Source organism: Colletotrichum lupini, chromosome 9 (genome assembly GCF_023278565.1).
Source record: "Colletotrichum lupini chromosome 9, complete sequence".
NCBI lineage: Eukaryota > Fungi > Ascomycota > Sordariomycetes > Glomerellales > Glomerellaceae > Colletotrichum > Colletotrichum lupini.
Window position 1 is genome coordinate 1,674,422 of NC_064682.1, and position 20,839 is coordinate 1,695,260.

General features: G+C 54.5%; 10 protein-coding genes across 10 annotated transcripts; 4 read left to right on the forward strand and 6 right to left on the reverse strand.

The window, feature by feature from the left end:
* Positions 1–4: 4 nt before the first annotated feature.
* CLUP02_16395 (uncharacterized protein) lies at positions 5–927 on the reverse strand (the record flags this gene model as incomplete). Its single annotated transcript, XM_049295317.1, has 6 exons — positions 5–163; positions 224–605; positions 662–689; positions 725–771; positions 824–851; positions 903–927. The coding sequence occupies 6 exons, from the start codon at positions 925–927 to the stop codon at positions 5–7; spliced, it is 669 nt and encodes a 222-aa protein (XP_049152464.1).
* A 326-nt stretch (positions 928–1,253) lies between these two features.
* On the forward strand, positions 1,254–3,505 carry CLUP02_16396 (uncharacterized protein; the record flags this gene model as incomplete). The annotated part of the gene is made up of 4 exons (XM_049295318.1): positions 1,254–1,412; positions 1,456–2,155; positions 2,241–2,688; positions 2,746–3,505. The coding sequence occupies 4 exons, from the start codon at positions 1,254–1,256 to the stop codon at positions 3,503–3,505; spliced, it is 2,067 nt and encodes a 688-aa protein (XP_049152465.1).
* Positions 3,506–4,114: 609 nt separating this feature from the next.
* CLUP02_16397 (uncharacterized protein) lies at positions 4,115–5,003 on the reverse strand (the record flags this gene model as incomplete). Its single annotated transcript, XM_049295319.1, has 5 exons — positions 4,115–4,199; positions 4,266–4,370; positions 4,411–4,618; positions 4,673–4,796; positions 4,878–5,003. The coding sequence occupies 5 exons, from the start codon at positions 5,001–5,003 to the stop codon at positions 4,115–4,117; spliced, it is 648 nt and encodes a 215-aa protein (XP_049152466.1).
* A 423-nt stretch (positions 5,004–5,426) lies between these two features.
* Positions 5,427–7,153, reverse strand: CLUP02_16398 (UbiD family decarboxylase; the record flags this gene model as incomplete). The annotated part of the gene is made up of 4 exons (XM_049295320.1): positions 5,427–5,868; positions 5,933–6,671; positions 6,749–7,020; positions 7,122–7,153. 4 exons carry the CDS (start codon positions 7,151–7,153, stop codon positions 5,427–5,429), a joined length of 1,485 nt encoding a protein of 494 aa, XP_049152467.1.
* Positions 7,154–7,295: 142 nt separating this feature from the next.
* Positions 7,296–7,998, reverse strand: CLUP02_16399 (uncharacterized protein; the record flags this gene model as incomplete). The annotated part of the gene is made up of 4 exons (XM_049295321.1): positions 7,296–7,410; positions 7,464–7,519; positions 7,574–7,840; positions 7,948–7,998. 4 exons carry the CDS (start codon positions 7,996–7,998, stop codon positions 7,296–7,298), a joined length of 489 nt encoding a protein of 162 aa, XP_049152468.1.
* Positions 7,999–8,067: 69 nt separating this feature from the next.
* Positions 8,068–8,709, forward strand: CLUP02_16400 (uncharacterized protein; the record flags this gene model as incomplete). The annotated part of the gene is made up of 1 exon (XM_049295322.1): positions 8,068–8,709. One exon carries the CDS (start codon positions 8,068–8,070, stop codon positions 8,707–8,709), a length of 642 nt encoding a protein of 213 aa, XP_049152469.1.
* Positions 8,710–10,824: 2,115 nt separating this feature from the next.
* CLUP02_16401 (golgi apparatus membrane protein TVP18) lies at positions 10,825–11,613 on the forward strand (the record flags this gene model as incomplete). The annotated part of the gene is made up of 4 exons (XM_049295323.1): positions 10,825–10,861; positions 10,942–10,957; positions 11,156–11,251; positions 11,313–11,613. 4 exons carry the CDS (start codon positions 10,825–10,827, stop codon positions 11,611–11,613), a joined length of 450 nt encoding a protein of 149 aa, XP_049152470.1.
* Positions 11,614–14,384: 2,771 nt separating this feature from the next.
* Positions 14,385–14,707, reverse strand: CLUP02_16402 (uncharacterized protein; the record flags this gene model as incomplete). Its single annotated transcript, XM_049295324.1, has 2 exons — positions 14,385–14,485; positions 14,572–14,707. The coding sequence occupies 2 exons, from the start codon at positions 14,705–14,707 to the stop codon at positions 14,385–14,387; spliced, it is 237 nt and encodes a 78-aa protein (XP_049152471.1).
* A 429-nt stretch (positions 14,708–15,136) lies between these two features.
* CLUP02_16403 (uncharacterized protein) lies at positions 15,137–15,418 on the reverse strand (the record flags this gene model as incomplete). The annotated part of the gene is made up of 1 exon (XM_049295325.1): positions 15,137–15,418. A coding segment is annotated over one exon (282 nt), but the record flags the coding sequence as incomplete, so codon positions are not given.
* Positions 15,419–17,305: 1,887 nt separating this feature from the next.
* On the forward strand, positions 17,306–20,114 carry CLUP02_16404 (uncharacterized protein; the record flags this gene model as incomplete). The annotated part of the gene is made up of 2 exons (XM_049295326.1): positions 17,306–18,269; positions 18,325–20,114. 2 exons carry the CDS (start codon positions 17,306–17,308, stop codon positions 20,112–20,114), a joined length of 2,754 nt encoding a protein of 917 aa, XP_049152473.1.
* Between the last annotated feature and the right edge of the window lie 725 nt (positions 20,115–20,839).

Below are 20,839 nucleotides of genomic sequence, written 5' to 3' on the forward strand. Positions count from 1 at the left end.
CCACTTAAACGTCCGAGGGGCAGACACGCTTGTTTCCTAAAACACGAACGACGCGGGTTGAGCTGGGGGGCGCATGGGTGCTTTGGGGACAGGGGGAGAGGTCAGAAAGGGAGATACGGTTTAGGAAGAGGAGGAGGAGGATGGCGTTGAGATGTGTTTCCGGCTGCTCATTAACTGTACCTTATTGCTCTATGGCTCTTGTGCAAGTGGAAGGACGGCAAACTGCGAGGGCACGGGAGAGCGCAGAGCGAACAGAGCAGGAGGGTACGTACTCGCGCAGGTCAATGTTCGGTGTAGGGGCCCCTCTCCAGCCCCTCCCACCCAATCCAGGGCCTGAAATCCGGCCGCTCCCTTGACAGGACTCGATCTGTGATTGGACGGCGGCCTCGAACCTGGCAAGTGGGGACTTGAGCTCCCCAACCTCTCGATTTCGACTCGTTCGAAAGACGACGCAAGGTGGTTCGGGGTGGGCATTGGGGGGTCCAGGAAGGTGCTGCTGGGGTTCCTGCTGCATTAGAAAAGACGAAGAGAGGAACGGGAAGGCACCGTAACCCCCTCCGCTCCCCTCCCGTTCCCCTTCCCTCTCGAGGAATTGGATGCTGCTGCTGTTGCTGGTTGAGCTTCTCCATCTACCTGCTGCATCTCTCCCGCTTCTTCTTACCTTGTAACAACCCTCCACTGCTGCCACTCTCAATCAGGTCACCTGCTACTTCTTTCTACCCACTTTCCGCCCAAGCCTGACCTATCCCGTCTTGTCCTGTCTCTTGTCTCCTGTTTAAGAAGACAGAGAGAGAGAGAGAGAGAGAGAGAGAGAGAGAGATACCGGTAGAGACAGGCGATCCTGCGAGGCGCTTGGCCTGTCACCGTTACCTTACCTACCTTACCTTACCTTAGATCCATACTCAAATTCAACCTTTCTTCATCCATACTCTTACCTCTCTACTCTTATCGCACCCGCGCATATCATTCCCGATCGAGTTCAGTTTCACATTGGGCTGGCCTACCTTATAACTTACTTGCCCTGATCGGTTACATCAATCCGAGGCACTTCTTACATTCCCCTTGCTCTCAACTCTTTGCCTTATACATCCCCCTTCCCCCCCTCCTGCATTGCGCTCCCGCCATACGTCAAGTGAGCCAACAAGGTACTTCTCTGCGCCGTACTAGCCGTCGACCTGCAGAAGAAGTCCATCTCTGTCGCAACACCGAGGCGACCGCGGTGAAGGGTGTGCGCCCAACCTATTCTGACCCTCATGCTTTCCATGCCGTCGCTGGTCACCGTCAACAACAACGTTTCCCTGCTGAGCATTACAATCGCTCCAAGCACATACGTAGCAACGCTGACCTTGTCCTTTGTCTTCGTCTACCTATACATCGTTCAGATCTCGTGGAAACCGACACTGCTACCAAACGTCAGCTATTTTAAGCGCACAAGTCGAACCACCAAAACCGCAGAAGCCGCAGTCGAGGCGCCTTCCCTCCCACCACCACCCACTTACAAGGCCTTACCCGCACCACCCGCCCCCGAGGCCAGCGGCGCACTCGTCCGTCGCAGCAACCGCCACTCTTCCCAACATTACCAGCACGAATATGATGATGGCTACGAAACATTCGACGACGTTCGATCCTCTCGATCATTTAGACGCCTCCTTGGGCGACTTCGAGCCGACGACCCCGCCACCGGGCAGGAGGGGTCCCCAGGGCGTGAACTTGTTCGGGCACCCGTCGCATCACTCGAGCTTCCGGTCAGACGACGCGGAGAGCGACCTGGGCCCGGACCCCGAAAACTCAGTCTCCGTCGGTGGTTACAGTCCTCCGGCTTGGCGCCGCCTCGGAAACGGGAGTCGCGACAGCGGCTTCTGGCGGCGGAGTGATGACCTGCTAGGCGCATTCTCTCCCCAGCTCCACGGACACCACCAAGGCTTTGGCGGATTCAAGTCAAGAGAGTCAAGCCCCGAGTACGATAGCGATGGCGACGAGGGCGAGTCGGTGCTGCGCAGAGCTATGCGCACAAGGTTGCCGACGGGGAGCATGAGCCCCGATAAGGCCCGGTCGCCCAGCCCCGAGCCCAAGATGGAGGATAGGACGATCAAGTTGGAGGATATTCCGTGGAAAGAAACAAGCCCTTCAGAGGGAACATTGAATCAAGACAATTGTATGGCCCCGTACCTGAAGCCCATTCCTCTTCATCATGTGTGTACGACTGCTTTGGGAGGGTGTCAGGCTGACCTCGCCGATAGATATCAGGTTCGCGTTGCGCGCAGAAGTACAGCAGCGTACGGAACCTATCGAAGCCCTAGTTCATTTCTTCCGCTCAAAATGGCGATTCTTGACTCACTCGTGGTCTTCCACGATCCTGTCCATCCTCGTCGCCGTGCTCGCCATAACGGCGACACGTAACCTCTTCCAGCCCGCTGCGCAACAGCCGGTGCCCGACCTCGTCAAGGTCGCAGGTATCGCGCGGTCTTTTGAACCGCTCATTTACTTTTCCGAGAATGGCGCATCCCAGGTCGGCGATCTGCAAGCGACCGGCGTCGCTGTCTGGGACCTCGGCGAGAGCGTGCGCTCCAGCAACATGACTTCTGCGCCTATCATTGTCAAGGAGCTGGATGATCTCAGTGAGAGCTTAAAGACTCTGGCTGTTGAGCTGACCAAATTCTTTGCGAACGTTGATGGCGACATTGATGGGTAAGTTCCACCATGTGTTCTCACTCATGAAGCATTGCATTCTAAAATCGACTACAGTATTCTTATAGTCATGGACTGGGCGCGCAGAGAACTCTCTCAAGTCCAACACCTCCCCTCATCGCCCTTCACTGCCGCCTTTGACAACATCCACAACCTCCTCTCTGAAGCAGGCGTTCTCGAAGACGGCTTCGGTAGCCCGACTCGCCTTGGATCTCTATCGAGATACATATTTGGCATGTCCAACCCGCAGCGGACGCGCCTCACTCTTCAGCGCACATTCAACGAGTTCCTCACGGTCCTCGAGGATGCCATCAACTCGGAGCTCCAGCATTCCCTTGCCCTGTTTGCGCTCTTCGAGGCCATCGACCACCAATTCCTCAATCTCGCGCGCACAGTTGTCCGTGAGGCATCCGCGCAGGACGACCTGCACGCAGACTCGTTGTCGTCACTCTGGACGCGCATCTTAGGCGCCAACGCCGCCGAGGTGGCCAAATACGAGCGCAACCGCCTTCTGCTACAGAACGTGAGGGAGAAGACAGTACGGAACAAGAGCATCCTAGTCGAGCACAACGGCAAGCTCATGGCTCTCAAAGCCAATCTCGAAAACCTGCGACGCAAGCTAGTCAGCCCGCTCGTTAGGTCTGTCAACTCGAGCACCCTGACGCTCGAGGACCAGATCCGCGGGCTGGAGGACGTCGGCGGCTACCTCGAGGGTGTCCGGACGCGGCAGAAGGGCAAGTTGATGGAGATGCTGTACGGGAGCGTCGGCAATAGTCGGCGGCTCATTGAGGAGCGGACGTATGGCCGTACAGCATGAGTTGACGAAACTGGGATTTAGAGAAAAGTCATTTGGGTCCTGGATTCATCGTCTCCTTGTTGGACATTTGCCCTTGTATACTGCATCATGGCGTATTCGGACACTTAGAGGAAACCCCACCCGGACGGCGTTTCTTGCTGAACTGGGGATAGACTTTTGCCATCGAAGCGAGTGGAGGAGACAAACGATGTCCCTCGCGCATTTTTACATTGGAGTTGAGGAGGGAGGAATATGGGGGATCGTCTACTGCATGGGTACTTATTCCCGGAGCACGTACATTAGGGGGTCATAAGGCTGACAGCTGTCAGTTGGCGTACAGTAGCGACTCGCCTTCCCAAAGTATGGGGGCAGCATGTGCTTCACAACCGCCTCGCACGGAAGACACGGAGGGAGGAACTTTTTTCGGTGATGGACTTGGATTATGGGCAAGGGCGTTTTCGGGAGTTAGTAACCTGTAGGACCAACCGCATGTAAAGACTCTGGGAAAGGGCGTCTTTGGGATTTGAAGGTTTTGTTGAAGTGTAGGTAGCGGAAATGCGAATGAACGCGTATACTTCATCAAGATATTCGTGCGTAGATCATGTCCTATTGTGTAATTTGGGAGGAAGCTTATGATATAAAAGGCGGAGGTATCGGTTGTATGTCTGAGTCGACAACAGGAGCAGTCACATAGTCTGTCATGATGATGTACTTTCTTGGTATCAGGGGTGTCAGCTATGTTTACTCCTTCATCTTTGAGTATGCTTATACATCTCGAGACTTGTAAAGTCCGACCTGTCCAACTGTCGTATCGGGTCGGCTTTGGTAGTGGATTATTGTATAGTGAATACTATAGCAGACAGTGCCGATGAGTATAAGCAGCAGGCTTCAGATGTTGTCTCATGTCTTCCGTGAGCGAGATTTACCTCTCCAGGTAGAAGGTCAAGATCCTCGCTGCCGCTGCCAGCTCCCGCTTGCCGCAATGGTCGCGAAGAGGCACACGGCCCAGTCTTACATGACCTTCGTTTCCGACTCCTCCAGGTTGACGAAGGGATTGGTTGTTGTGCCTGGGTGGGTTTTTCACACAGACTAGCTGGCTGGGCGCGTGTGAGGTGTGTGCTTGAGCCAGGGGATCTGTAGATGACGATGACTGGTAGAGTATATATTTCCTGGCTTCGCCTCTCTTACTGGGTCTGACGACCAGATCCGTAGTTTTCTCGCGTCCTTTGTTGATGAATATCATGTCAGGGCCCGGAGCAGCTTCGTTGCAGGGAAATTGGATGCTCATTTTATTAAAAATGCTGTCGCTGGTCTGCGGTTTGTAGTATTAGGTCAATGGACTCGATTCTGCTCATGTGTCTGTTTTATTGTTCTCGTATTGCGGGTTGAATACGGCGAGGGAAAGGGAAGGGAGCTTGAAACATAGATTGCCGTCCTTGAGGGCTCTGGGAGATGCTGAAATTTGAGAGCTGCTTGCAGTGTGTGTCTGCGGAGTATACGTGATATGTCGCAGAGACATCATGTGGCAACCGATTCTAGAAGCTGTAGTAGATGTACACATCAAGACACCACACCCGTTTCAGTCGTTTTTTTAAACGCCAATGGGGTTACCACCTCCGTCTGTTCGCTACCTTTCTAGGTAGTTGGGTGTTCTATCCTCTTTATAGCTCGCGGATTTGGAAATCCTGCGAGTGAACCCCAAGTCTTTCTCTCTACTTGTTTACGGGCCATATCGTGAAAAACTATAACTTTCTAGCTGATAGTTGGATCATGAGGTGTATAAGCTGTCAGCATTGGGGGATAGTGAAGGAAGCCGTTGGAAACATTTCTTCGTACATGGTCTAAAGGATATCTTGGAAAAACAGTAAGAACCCCCCCCTTTATCATGTAATCCCAGAATCGCAGCCCATCTATAACCAAACTCCCCCCATTCCCAATCCCCTCAAAAGCCCTCAATCTGCGTCCCGATCCCCTTTTCTTTGGCAAGCTGAATCATGTGCATCCCAACCGACAAATCCATGAGCCCCAGACCGACACTCTTATAAATCACCGTCCCGTCCTTGAGCCACCTCACCAGCGCGTCCTCCTTCTTGCGCTTGTCTGCCGACCTCTGGCTCGAGCTGCGGCGCAGCATGCTCGGCCCTTTGCTGCTACCACTACCGCTGCTGCCAGACGTCTTTGTCGAGTCTTTGCTGATGGACGACCGCGGCTCCGATAAAGACGCGCCGTCGGATCCCGAGAAGGCGGACTTGATGGACGGCGTGCCGGAAAAGTCGAGCTTTTCGAGCTCCGAGGCCGCGATGCTCGCTGCGTCGCTGTCGGCCGAGGCGGAGGCTGCGTCTTCTTCGTCTTGCATCCGGCGGAGCATAATTAGTTCTCCGAGTCTGTGTAAACAATCAGCTTCCTTAGTTCCTAGCACCTCGAGTCCAAAGGGGCAAGCGAACTCACTCAACAAGTTGCGTAGGCTGTAACCCGGCCGAGATGATCTCCCCAGCCTCCTTCAACGCTCCGTCCAGCGTGTCCACGACAATCACCCCGCCCTCGGGCGCATGCTTGTGAAAATGCCAATGCGGCTTCTCGTGCTTGGTAGCCTGCAGCAGCAACCCCTCGGGCAGCTCCCTCATCGCGGGCGTGTAACTCCCAATCGCCGCAATCAGCCTCCCCTTCCTCCGTCCCTCGTGGCTCGTCAGCACCTCGGCCTCGAACAACTCCTCCGTCGACGGCGTACAGCAGTACACCACGTCCGCGTCGCGAATCTGCTCCCTCAGCAACCTCTTGAACTCGCCGTACCCGGGTGTCAAGATCCCAAACGTCGTCTCGGACCAGCCTTCGCGCTCCTTGATGTGCGGCGGCACGCGGTAGAACTGCTTCATGAAGTCGCGGGCGTCGTCGGAGAAGCGGCGGTTGATGACGTTGACGTGTCTGATGGTCGTGCCGCGGACCAGGAGGGCGAGGCGGACGTGCCAGTAGGCTTGGAGGCCTGTGCCGAAGACGGTGATTGTCTTCACGGTGGTGCGGCGGGCGAGGAGGCAGGTTGAGGAGAGGGCGGTGCGGAAGGCGGTTAGGGTCTTTGCGTGGAGGAAGCCGATGGGTTCGCCGGTGGGGGAGAGGAGGGTTACGGCGCCTGTGGGTTGGATGGAGGGTTTTGAGGGGTCTTGGGATGCTTTGCTGGAGCTGAGGGTTACGACTATGGGGAGTTTGTTAGTGATTTGAGGATTGTGAGCGGGTGATGGAGGGCGGGGTGGGGAAGGTTGGGAGGCTTACCTTTGCAACCCATGCCTTGGGGACCTACGGAGGGCATGTACAATGTTGTCGCGCCTGTCTTGAGGTTCTCTGTTGAGACGCGCTCCGGTTGGTGATATGTGCCATCCTCAATGTTGTGCGTGTTGGTCGAGTACTCGTGGAGAGCGGTCGAGATGACCTTTCTGAATCCGTCAAACTCGTCGGCCGTCAGATCGGCCAGGATCTCTTTGATCTGGTCGTCTGTGAGAACCGTCAAGACCATGGCGATGCTGTGAGATGTATATGAGAGGAATCTTGTTGTTCAGGCTTATTGTAGGCTGTTTGTAGTGAAATTTCTCGTCTTGCCCCTCATCAACTCTCGATGAGATGAGATGAGATGTTACTTGTGGGAGACAGTTTGAACTTGTTCGAAGCGGGGTTCTTCATTCGTGTACTTCGTACACACTTTTGGCTGACTCGGGCTTATGGGGAGCTAACGCCGTGCTTATATCGGGATCTGGCAAAAACCCCGGGGGACGGGCTTATAAACAGAAAGATTGTCGATTTCTCATCTACATATTCCACCGGCTCATCCGCGCCAAGAATCTAGCATGGCGGCGCCGTTGGCGTGCCCCTCGATGTGCGAATTCTGTAGTATGATGTAATTGTCGATACTAGGTCTAGGCTCGTCTATATGGTGCTTACTGACACAAGCCGTTCATCTCCACATGTGCGCCTCCGTGGGCTCTGGGCACACGTTTCTCCGTGCTGCTCGCTCTCGTAACTTTCTGATGTATCATGTTCCCAATGGAGCTATCCTTGAGTGAAAAGAATGGAAAAAGTAAAAGGCTTGGCGACAGATTATACGAGGGAATTGGGGCGGGTTGAGCCATCAAATCTTCGCTTGGCACCCGAAAGCGAAGCGGGCTTAGCGGGTTGGCTGGGCCGGCGTTCCGGCGTTCTAGGGTTACGGTGCACCGGGCTTTCGGCCTCGAATGGAGGGTCAGGCTTCACCGGCCTCGGGTCCGATAGGGACCCTGTCGACTCCGGATGTGCATGAAGTGAGCCGGAGGTGTCAATGCCACGAGGTCTTGTTTTGACGGGAGGCGGTGGCGGATACGGCCCTTCGGCAGTCTACAAAGATCGGCAAAGAAACAAATCCCCTCCCAAGTTCGTCCCAAGGGCTGACTGGCTGCCTGATGTCTGCCTGCTTAGCTTGAACGGTGATGTCAGAGGATTACGCCCAAGCGGGCAGGAATGTCAGTCACGTAGGTGCAAATAAGAACGCACATCCAAGAACAGAATTAATTTGGCAGGAGTAACATTGTGTTCAAAATACCATCCACAGGGTAACAATCAAAATGTCACGGTGCTCTTTCGTCTTCGTCACGGCCAAAAACGCCGACATCAAACTCATCAACCGTTTCCTCCTCACCATCCGGGACTGGGAGTACGGCGAAGATGACACCTGGGACTGCTTCACCCTCGTCACCTCGAAGACGGAACCCCTCCCGCTAGACGCAGAATCCACAAAGCCACCACTGCAAGAGTTGCCTCCAAATGAATGGGAAGGCAGCTCCCTCGAAGAAGTCGAAGCCGCGGTTCTCGCGAGGGGCAAAGAAGAGGACTCGGCGTATGGCAAGCAGCAAGGGCCCAACAACTTAAGCCTCTTCCTCGTGCTCGACGACAAGAGCGTCGAGGACCGGACCGTGATCCTGTGCCAGCGGGCCATTGACTGGGACGCGGAGCCGCTGACGTACCCGGAAGGGTTCAACAAGTTCCGGACGCCGTGGACGTCGGCTTACCTGGACTGGTGCAACCTCGACATCTCGAATATCGGATGGTCCGAGATGTGTGACTGGGAGGACGCCGACGAGGGAAAGAATGAGAGGGACGGGGTGTGGTGGACGTATGGGAATCACGTTGAGGAGCCTACCTCTGAGGAGAATAGGAAGAAGCGGGATGCTGTGATTAAGGAGCTGGAGGGGCTTGGGCAAGCGTGATGAATAGCTGGACTGGGGAATCATGAGTCGCCATCGTGCTGTTCTCGCTCCTAGCTGTGTGAGCACACGGTGAGTGTGCAAATGTTTAGGAAGGCAGTCCCATTCTCGAGAGTTCAAAATCAACCAATTCCAGGCACCTGAGTAATGAACGAATCAGGAGCCGGCACTGGGGATGTGAGCCGCCCCAGCCGGAGCCCGAGGGAGGCTTTGAAAGAGTCCACGTAGGCTCGCCGCTCACGTCGCCCCATCTCTCTGCCACTCCACGACGCGTGTACGGCGTCCATCGTATTCGCAGAAATTTCATTGCGACTAAGCAGAGAACAATAGCTGCCTGAACAGCTTCAGCTGGTAGAAAGCGCATCAAAAGTGTACAAGTAGTGGAGGTGGTGGCATCGGATAAATGGTAGAAGAAACCCATTGTCTGAAGCCCTGAGGGTTCAATACGCTTTGATTACCGTAACTTACAGTCTGCAAAATCATTAAACTCTCCTCGTATTACCATCAACTATCGCAAAGAAAATACCTCAACCACAAGAATCGAAGTCTAGGCGGTATTAGAAAGCGTCACGATAAGTCGAAACAAGAAGTCGACCCAACCCGCCAACGTCGTCTTAAGCAAATCCCCCTTCCCAAATATAACCACCCAACCAAAACCGAACAAAACAAAAACGGGGTTGCTACTCAAGAGGTACGGAGCACGGGTGTCGGATGAGCACACAGACAAACCCTTTGGAGTAGTGGCACCCGGTAGATCGGCCGTGCATTTTCAGGTCCCTCCTCCTCCTGTGCCCCCCGGGCCCGGAAAGTGTCAGGACGTTGTTTCATAAACCTCTTACACTCTATCCCATCTTTTTCTTCTCTCTCTCTCCCCCTTCTCTCCTGAAGCGACCAGTGACATTTCTTCCTCACTGGTTCCACCACAGGGTCATAGTCTGGCGAGGAGCACCCTTCTCTTTGCGCGCATCAGAAAGTGAGGAACAACGCTGTTGGCCTGTTTCCGCTGGTCTTCTTTGAGGGTTGAACAGGAACAGCAGCACAGATTCAGAAAACCGGGCACGGGACACTAGAGAGCACAAGACATACATTTGCTCAAGATACAAGACGAAGAAAAGGGATAATAGCCTCAGTAGCAGCCAAACGCGGTTCTCGAGCCCGACCATCTCGTGTTGCCTTGTAAACGAGAACCTTATCAAGAGTGGCAGGCCTCATCTTACCGTACATTTAACCGCAAGAAAACAGTATCCCTACGCAAAAAGGCCCCTGCTCTCGCTTTCAACCACCTCGCAGACAGGGAGAGCAAGATAGGGAAAGGGAAACCAATCACAATACCTGTCCCCCGTCTCGTCCCTGACCGTTGGGAATCTCGAATCCGTCGAATACTTCTCTTGTCTCAATCCAGCTGTTGAGAACCTGAGCATCTGTTCAAAGAGATAGTGGTACCAAAAAAGACCCCTTCCCGCAGACAAGAAACAGAAAGAAGCCTGTTTTCTCCCTCTGCTCGCCCGCGCGCCTGCGACCCCTGGAAACTTGGAAAGTTCGCGCCAAAAGATCTCACGCCCCAAGGTCCCAAGGAAGCCGCAGCACCACCAACCGGCACACCCAGCCAGGCCCCAACCCACCGCAGCAGCTGTACACCAAATCTGACTGGTCCAAACGGGGGCGCCCCAGGGACCTGCCACCTACCAGTAACCACCTACTGCGTACTCCGTACCTACCGCAGCCTGCTGGGCCAAGTCCAAGCCTCAAATTCGGCAAAAGAGGCTACGTACGACACTTCCTCTTCTCTTGGCCGCGCCGCCCCGGGGAAAGCTGACAACAACACTTCACTTAACCTCACCTCACCCAACCACTCCACCTTCAAACCTCGAAAACCAACAAAACAGCAGTCCAGAAAGCTCGATCCTCACCAGACAACGAGCCAACACCCGCATCAAAAGAGACAGACAATCAACTCACCGATCCTACCACAATCCGATCTCCCTTTGCTCCCGTGCCGTCGATCCCATCTCCGTGAGCTGGAATTCGGACCATCTCCACAATAGCTCAGAAAGTCCACGTACGCCAACCTAAAAAGAAAAACGTTACCACCGCAAACCACATCACACTGCCGCCAAGATGACGCTCAAGGAGGAATTCGCGACCAGAAACTTCAGTATGTTTACCTTCCCAATGGCTTTGCGCGGCTGGCGCTGTCTTCCTCATTTGGAACTTGTTGCTAACCTGTCACTACAGGCATTTACGGCCAATGGTAAGAGCTTCCCTGCTCAGCCCATCATCCCTCGCTCCCTCGCGCAATGTCCCCCCTTCGGTTGCCTGTCCGCGGGGACACGATCCGAGATGAATACTCCCCGCGGCAGGCTGCGATTGCGGAAAACCTCTCTAGGAGAGCTTGTTTCGGCGCAATACACTTTGGGAGGCATAATGGCTGACTCGAGAATCAATGCAGGCTGGGCGTCTTGTCGATGATCTTGTGCTTAGCACTGGGCATCGCCAACATCTTCACCATCCATCTCCTTCTCATCATCTTCTGCGCGCTCGCCTTGTAAGACTACCTGCGCTCCCTCCGCTCTAAGCCGGAGCTCCGTTCTAACGCAAACCTCTAGGGCCTCTGCGCTGGTGATCCTCTTCATTGAGGTCCCTCTGTTGCTCCGAATCTGCCCTACCTCGGCCACGTTCGATGGCTTCATCCGCAAGATCTCGACCAACTACATGCGCGCCGGAGCCTATGCCGGCATGGCTGTCATTCAGTTCCTCAGCACCATCATCGTTACCAGCAGTCTGATCGCCGCTGGTGTGTTCCTGTCGCTGACGGCCATCTGCTACCTTCTCGCCGCCGTCAAGGGCCAGGCCTTTGTCGGCAGCAAGACGCTTGGTGGCCAGGGTGTTGCCCAGATGATTGTCTAGGAGAAGAATCAGCAATTAGAATGTCGGGGCAACGAGATGCCCAAATCAGCAGCTCCGGACGAAGGAGCGCCGGCGCCTGTAACGACAGCTGAACAAGTATAGGCAACATTAGTGATATCCAGTGCCTGGAAGCACGAACAAAATGGGGGGACGAAAGGGTTGTGGAGTGTATACAATTGCGAGTATCGAGGCTCCGTGATAGGCCACTTGGCGCGTGAAGCGCAACGGGTTATGAGAGGTTGCAGAGGGCAACGCGGAGACTGGTGTGTTTTGATATGCAACGACCGGCATATTCGGAAAGGAAACTCGGCGTCCCGGGACAAGCTCAGGCTTTGCGTGTACGACTTCGGATTGCGCTTTTGGTTCTTAGAAGCTCCGGAGGTTATGATAGCTTTCTTCATTGCACTGGATTTTCTGTTTCGGAGCTTTCTTGAAACTTTTGATGGTTCGCTCTCGTGCGCATTGAGCAGAGTCGAGTCGTCCGACTGCCTCCAGGCACGTGTACCGCTCCAGATCGGAGTACGGCAGAAGAGGATCGGCATCAAGCTTGCCAGCTCACAGCTTACAAGTGATGTTGCGCAAGCTTCCTAGCATTGTTCTTGTTCAGTCGCTATAGCTTGAACCACAGCTAGCTTGCGAAGCGAGTCAACGGTGAGGATCGAAAGAAAAATGGCACTAGTGGTGCCGGTGGCGGGAGGAGGGGGAGCCAGCCAGGTAATAGCTCGCAGGCCTCGGAGCTAAGGTGAGCAGCAAAAGAGCTACTTCTCATGCAGAGGGACATCACGCACATTGTGAAGCGTGACCGTGAAACCATGACCGCCGTTTGGGGGGTTTGACCCAATTGGACGAGCTAGATAGTTCATGATGGAGGCTTGGAGCGGGAGGGGGGGCATGGCCGGAATCTGCCCCTCGTGTTTCTAGTCGCGAACTACCTAGTGTGAGTGAATACTCAAGTTTTTTTTTTTTCCTTCTTCTTGCTTCTGAACGTATCCTGTGAAGCCCCGGATATTGACGTATGCCTCGTCATTTTTTTTCCCCTGCGCGGGGAGTGTAACGTGATGAACGGTTAGCTTTGTGGATACCTGCCGTGCTACCGAGTACAGACTCTCTCTGGCCTTCCATTTTCTGGGGACGATGGCGTTCGGTTGATGGGAGATAGCAGCATCCATCCGTACGACGCCAAGAAGTGAAAGAGCTGGCGTAATTGGCAATTAGGTTATGGCAAAGAGTGTTTGTCAAAAGTCGAGCGCAATTTATATCATCACCCATCGCATTACTGGCAATGAACCTGGTCGTGAATTCAATGGGTAGAGACCAAGAACTTGAGGACGGCAACGCACTACATGGCGTCATCCAGCAGCAGCGCCGTGGGAAGGCGGAGCTGCTGAAAAAAAGCCGTGGTCCAGCTCTGGACGAAACGAACGGCACAGTGAAGATGCAAGAAAGGTGAACGGAGCTTCTGGCCCTGATCGACCGTGACGATGTGTTTCCCCGTTTTCCTCCCCACAAGGGTCCTGCGAGATGAAGGAAGGGTTTGCTTATCTAGAAGAACCTCAGTCGCGAAGCTGGCACAAGGAGTAGGATTTTTCCGGCCGGGCCAGCTCAACTTTTTTTCTTCGAATCTTCGAAGAAACCTCGGGAATCACCTTTGCTTGGAGCTTGTTTTGAGACGATCGGTTTCCCGGTCCCGCCTCTCGCCCAGGGCGTTCCAGCAACTGTCATCATCCGAAGAAAGCCAGCCAGGTGCTGGAGCATTTTCCAGGGACACTCGTGGATCGATCGTCAAACAATGGGGCTCTTTCCCGTCTCCAGTTGACGGTTAATAATGACAGTGCATTGCTGGATAACGGAGCCGTCTACGCTGGTTCCAATTCTCTGTGACAGTCTGACGGAAGGACCTCCACTTGGGATGTCGTCAATTGAAAGACATCCGTAATTCTGACGGAAAAGGGAGCGTTCTGGCCGTCTGAAAAAAAGAGCCGGGCTGAGCGCGAACGGTGGGAGGGAGCCAAGACCGTGACAGCGGCCGTCAGAGGCCGTCGGAGACAGCGTCCGACACAAGCCAGCTCTCAATGTTCAAGCGATTGTAGGAGAGGCATTTGTTCATGGCCCGAGGACCAAGGCAATTGAGAATTGCCGCCCCGAGAAAATCCCTCGAGCATGCCCGCACGCGCTCCGGCGCCCGTCCAGATGCTTCCGAGTTGCCAGAGATGGAAGCCCGAGAGGCGGTGCCGTTTAGATCCAAGTGATGCTCCTGGACAAGCGCCCGCAGTCACAGTCCGAGAAGCCGGAATATCCAATTAAATGGATCATGTCTCTAGTTGTTGCGGTGAGAGATGAGTACGTATTCCAGAGAATAACAGTGTGGTGCAATACAGGGTAAGCTAGTATATGAACCACAGACTGAACAGAGAGACTGTGAGAGAGTATTGCGAGGGATCACGATGGTCCATTGGCAGGGTTGTCTAAAACGGCTCCCTCTCTTGGGCATGTGTTTGTGTGGGAAATGTTGTATCGAGATCCAAACGGACGAGGCACCGTCGTCTGGCCAGCTGCAGGCCGGTGCCCTTTCCATGCAGAGCTTGCAGCATCTCGTGGTCTGGGAGGTGGGGCTGGTCTTGGGAGACAATGACACTGGACTCTCGGGGGCGGGAAGAGGTCAAAGGCTTTTAGGGCGAGTCGAGGCGCACTGTAGACTTGTTGTGTTGGTAGCCAAAGACGCAATATGGTCCGGTAAGGTCCAGGTATCTCGCTGGGCCTCTCTTCCCGGTTCACGCATCCGGTTCCTGGCAAAGGTACTTGACGAAATCGAGAAGGTACCTGCTCTCGGGACCGCCCATGCCCCGGGTCTGGCCCGCCTGAGGCTGGACGCCTGGGGGGTCGGTGGCCATGGTCAGCGGGTGACTTTTTGAACTTTTCTCAGTGGACAGTTTCGATTGGGGCGCAGGCGGGCTCGACCTTGGACCAGACGACGCCCTGTGGAGATGCCGTCCACTATGGGCGAGGGCCACGGTGGGTATCCTGGGACCGGCTGCCCTGCCCGCCGCTGGATGAGTCCAGGGTCGACTTGTCGAGAGGACGGGAAGCTGGCCATGTCTTTGTTGCCTCTGGACGTTTGACCAGCCAGGGGAAACAATGTTGTTGATTCTTGATGTGTGTGTGTGTGTGTGTGTGTGTGTGTGTGTGTGGTCCCAGGTCGTACAGAGAGTGACTCTGAAATTAGAACGTGGTGAAGAAGAATGCAAGGTGGCCGGATGTGCGTGAACGTTGCGCCAAGTCGTGTCTGTTGGAAGACTGGAACGAAGGAACCCCCCGTGTCCCAGATGGACATTCCCAGGGCGCAGGTGACTCGGGACGAGATAGGTTTCGCGTTGCTGATTCTAGATTTCGACGCTGACGCGAGCACACACAAATGGGAAGCAGAGCACGTTTGATCTGGTCGAGGCGTTGGCAGGTGACGGCCGAGGGAATCCACAGTCACAGTGCCCTTTTTTTGTGTTTTCCCCTTCCCCGTCTTTTGGTGCTATTTGTAGTTGAGTGCTTCGGAATCCTTGGAAGCGGGTTTGCGAACGGCCGGCGAATTTGGCGAGTCGTTGAATCTCAACCAGGCCTGTAGACTGGTTTGAACGCAATTGGTGCTGTCCTGTGCTGGGATCTTCACACTCAATTGAGCCTCTGACGCCTCTCTCAGAGTGGCAGCTGCAATAAGAGTAGACGTGGATCTGGGTTGGAAGGACACTTGGTTCGATCGATCGATTGGGGGTGGGATGATGGAGAGTTTCCTGGTCAACTTTCTTCCCGATGGCCCTGGAGCAGTCGGTTGAAGTGTTCCTGTCTGAAAGTAACAGCAAACAAAGCGAGTCAACAGAAAAGAACAACTCACCTCTTGCTCATATCAGCTAGCTGCTTCCTGGACGCGATGTTGCTTTGTCTGGTCCGTAAGGTAGGTAGGTAATAGCTTGCCGTTCGTATCGTTGAGAGGAAGGTCGTCCCCTGACGTTGAAGACGAGAAAAGGTACCTTGCTGGATGGGAGGTATCGTAGGTATTCGTACATTTCGTACAAGTACACGACCTCGTGGGAAGGTAAGGAAAAAGACTTCGACTTTGATTATTGCAACTTACACTACAATTCGAGGTGAGCACCTCAGTCTCTAGCGCATGCCGTATGATGCATTAGTGGGCAAATGGCGGGGTACTGTGGATTCCCCAAAAACAGATCATTCAGTACTGTGCCAATACGGGAGGAGACTTACTGTATGACAGCAAGCCCTCAAACCTGCAGCTTTCAATGCAAAGAGTGCCACCAAAGTGCGCATCGCCGGCACAGCGTCAACTCGACGGCCAGGTACTCGAGGTACTCGTGTACATGTTCTTCTGCTTTTCTCGCTGGACCGGCATCGAGCATCCCTGCTTTTGTGCCATGGAATACGTCGCTCGTGACTGGCTGAGAGAGGGCAGCAGCACCGTCACCGAACCAGCTGGTTTCGTCAAGCCAGAATATAAAAGCTCGAGGGTCAAGGTGACTTTTCTCCTGCTTGCTGCCACCCCCTGGATTTGCTCGTCATATCATCTGTTCAATGTGTGTACTCAGCATACAAATCAACTCTCTCACCATCTTCCGTTTGCCCTTCACCTTGCGAGCGTTACGATAACACCAATTCCACACAGCATCACGGAATAGCCCAGCTCTTTAGGATCTCACTCCCACCACCTCAATTCACCTTATCTCTTATCTCTCACCTTTAGCTGTAAGTGGACTCCGTCCTGCCAGACCGCACTCGTCATTGTTGGTTTCCCACCGGACTTCCCTCCCTCCCTCTCCCGCACCATACGGCAATCAACAACCCTTCCCCCGGTTTGCTGAGCTTGGTTTACTGCTACTACTCCGTACTGGTATCCCTACTCCTCCGCCCACACAACCCTCCTCTTCCTCCTCCAAGTGGTCGTCCAATGCTTTGCTGCACATTGTCAGCACACCACCACCAAAACCATAACCATTGCCCTGCTTGATGCAGGTGTTGGGGAAGGACAGGGCAGGCAGGCCCACCTTGCGCTTTTTCAGCCGGGGCGGACTCAGCTATCACCATCTTTCGGTGTGTGCGAGTCTCCTGTAATGGAGCTCTCTGGAGGCTTTTACCTGCTTGTGGTGCAAAAGCCTCCCTCGTGTACCTTACCTTACTCGTGATATGACACCGTCTTATCATCGGGAAATCACTTACCTTATCAACAAAGATTGAGCGTCAAAACTCAAACCCGCTGTTCCCAGCAAGGCTGCATTCTTCCGGTCGCCCATCCGGTGCTTGTCTTGTCTTCTCTCCCCGCCCCTGCCTGTCTTGTTTTGCCTGTTAAATTCACCCTATTCCACTTTCTCCAGTCTTGTTATCTCGCCTTCAGCTGCCACCCACACTAGAAAACAAGGCGGCTACAGAATACACACCAATCGCCTGAACAAGGGGGAAGCGAGCACGTTCTGCTCTTTGCTTTGACACACCGCCTCAAATCCATGTACTAATTGCAGCTTCCGCGCTCTCTAGGCTCCCTGTTACTTGTTGCGCCCTCTTAGTCGCGCCTAGATCAAAAGCTCGTCCAGCCCCGACTAGTACACTTAGCAGCACCCCCGATCATCTTCAACTCGGCTGCAAGTCGTTGTATTTCTCTTTTCTACGTATTCGAACAAACCACACAGTCAAAATGTCTACCGCATCAGTACAACAACCGATTATCCCTCCCCGACCTTCTAGGAGTCAGGATAAGGAGGAGAACAGCAACACTTCGTCTCTCCCCAAAATCCCTCCTCGTCCCATCAAGCGTTTCGACCGCTCCGTCTCTCCGAATCCCGATCGATATGCGCCCTCTCCACTGAACGAGAGCCCTTTCTCAAAGAGCCCCAAGGCTACTCGTTCCTCGCCGAGCAATGGCTTCCTCTCTTCTCACGACCCCATTCATCACCGCCCCGGTAGCGTGTCTATGCCTTCCGTTGGTGAGGAGGGTAACGAATACGATGCCATCAACGATGGATTTGTCAAGCCGCCTCCCAAGGCACCTTCATCTCCTGAACACACCCGCTTCGCTGCGGAAGACCTGAAGCTTCACGCTCCTAAGCCCACTGTTCCGGCTCAGAGTGCCAAGCAGAGAGTTATGGCAGTGACCCGCACCGATTCGGATAAGGCTGCCTCCTTTGGCATTGGCAAGCCCAGCAGTGACGACACCAGACCCAGCAGTCTCAGGAAGAAGGCCAGCTCGAGTGCCCTGTCTCAAAAGTCAGAGAGTGCCTACGGCGATGAGGAGCATGGCATCCCCGAGATTGGCCAGCGTGTTCCCATGAACCCCCACTTGGGTGACGTCCAGGCTCCTTCTCCTGCTCCTGGTTCTGGCGCTGCCCCCGAGAGCCTCAGGTCGGGAACTCCGCGAAACCACTCCCGCAAGCACAGCTCGCGTGGTTTCAACGAGCTCCCTCCTGGCAGCTACGGTCTTCATGGCCACAGCACAGCTTTGCCCACCGACAAGTTTGAGAAGGCCTGGTACGACAAGCACCCGGATTTCCTGAAGAAGGACTGCAAACCTTCTCTCCACGACCGCCAAAACGACTACGCCATGAGCAGCACGGATCTGAACAAGATTGTCAAGGAGACCCACAGCCGTGGTTCTGGCATGGGTAAGTCGTGCAAACATAATTCCACGAGTATAGAGGCAGTCACTAACTTGAACAGGAACCTCCGCTTCATATGTTGGCACCCCCAGCGAGGAAGTTGGATACCAGGCTTCTGCAGAGTACACCTCTCGCATCTCCTCCCCTGAACTTCAGCGCATCAAGTCTCCTCAAAGTCCTTCGAAGGATTCTCATCCTCAGGTTTCTGTGTCTTCTCCGGACAATGCCGCCGGAAGCGATGACGGTATCGTCCACGTCGACGAATCTCACAACCGCCGCAGGAGTTTCGTGTCGCACGACCCTGGACACGAGAACAAGTACAACGCACCTATTCTGGCCGAAGACGAGTCTGGAGGAGACGTCCACCCGTACGACCTCCAGCCCGCTGTTGAGCCCCCCCCACCAGAGCGCTCTGGCAGTGCCTTTGAGATGGAGAAGCCGAACCGTCCCACAAGTCGACCCACTAGTATTTACAACAACAACCAGTCACAAACCGACCTGGTACACACCCCACTTGCGGATGTTGAAGAGTACGAGCCACTCTTCGACGAGGAGCGCCCGGAGGGCAAGAAGTCTGAGGCCGAGGCAGCCAGCTCGAAGCCTCGTCACAAGTTCCCAAGCAAGGACGTCTGGGAGGACGCCCCCGATAGCGTCAACTATACCGCCGAAGTTTCGACCCCGGAGCCCACAGAATCAGAACGACCTTCCTCCAGACGCCGTTCCGAACTTCCCACAGAAAACCCCGCCTTGGAGTTTGCCCGCAGACAAGAACAACTCGCAGAGCAGGAAGGCCGTGGGGTAGATGCAAAGCAGATGAAGCCAGTGCCTGCCGCTCTCCAGAAGGCCAAGGAAGAGGCTCGCCCGACCATGTCGAACCGGTTTCCCAGTCGCGACGTCTGGGAGGATACGCCAGAAAGCGCCATGCACGAGGCTATCGTGGACACACCTGAGCCAAAGGATGAGTCCCCGGTAGAAAAGCCGTTTGTGCCAGCACGCCCGCAGAAGAAGGGTTCACAATCGAGCGCTACCGCAGAACCACCTTCCATTCCTGAGCGGCCAAGAAAACAGAACTCGACAAGTGAGGATAAGGCTAAGCCGGCTGTCTCGGACAAGTCAAAACCTCAAATTCCTGCTCGCCCTACCAAGACCCTTCCTTCCGGCGTCGACTCCAAGGAGCAAGACTCTGCTCCCAAGCAGAAGCCAGCTATTCCTGGCAAACCTGCCGGAGGCAAGATCGCAGCGCTCCAGGCCGGTTTCTTGTCTGACCTTAACAAGCGCCTTCAGTTGGGACCTACAGCTCCGAAGAAGGAAGAACCCCCCGCGGCGGATGTTGCGGAGGAGAAGGAGAAGGCGCCCCTCGCTGATGCTAGGAAAGGTCGTGCTCGTGGTCCCCAGCGTAGGGCTCCGGCGGCGAAGAGCCCAGCTCCCGCAGCCGTTGAGGCCAAGTCCGGACCTACACTCTCCTTCTCTCCTCTCAGAATCTGCTGGAGCATTGGCGATAGCGGTGTTCTAGAGGTCGACGACGGTTCCAAAGAAGAACCCACCAAGGAGCCGGTTCCCGAGGTCGCCAGCACGGCTGCAGAGACCAAGGAGATCAAGCCTGAAGTCTCGGCCAAGACGGAAGCACCCGAGGTGCCCGCCACTACGGAACCTGCTGCAGAGACTGCGGGAGTGGCCGAGGCTGAGGTTCCAAAGCCTGTGGAAGCTGAAGATGAGGCTGAGGCGCCGAAGGAGGTCGTGAAGACCCTGGCGGCTAATACTGCTGGCGAGCCTGTGGTCGAGGCGACTCTCGAGAAGGGTGCCGACGTCGAGCCTGTTAATGTGAAGCAAACCGGAGGCGAAGCGGCATAAAATGTTGCAGAGTGGCCGGTACGAGAGTGAGTGATTGGTGTGTCATGACGCAAAAAAAAAAACAGCACTAGACCGGCATTCTGTTGGCGTAAAGTTTTTTTTTTCGGTTTGATGGTTTTCGGGTCATCCAACTATACTTCTACGTTCCCTAACTTTGCCGTATGACTTTGCAGCGATTTGTTGAATAGGTAGCAATTTGATACTGCGTTTGTTGTCTCTTTCCGATGGAAGGACAGCCTCGCCTTCCGCGTCGGCTTGTGGATGATCGCATACATAGCCTGGTGCGTGATTTTGTCAAGTGTTTCCCAAGGTAATGATGTAAGACTAAGCGCAGCTCCTGATATGAAGGACAGCATGGCCGGCACATGGGATGAGGCACTGCCTTGCGCACCTCTAAGTGTCTCGTGTGGAAAAGAGGCCATGTTGTAGAGGGTGAGTACATTTGGACGTGTAGTATGACGACGTAGTTTGCATGTTGTGATTATAGGCTATGAGGGGAGTGCTGACTCTGAGAGATGTTTGCCTTGTTGCTGAACCTGCGAGATCTGAACTAAGCTAATAACCTATATCTAGCATAGAAAATAGAGAACAATTCGATTCGGTTGTTACTTTACATTGTTTCTTTTTCAAATGCCGCGGCATTGCCCCTGTGACTACTTATCCCTGACAAAATCGTTGCGCTTGATGGAATGTATAAACGATTTCCCGCGACATGGAGTTGGTGT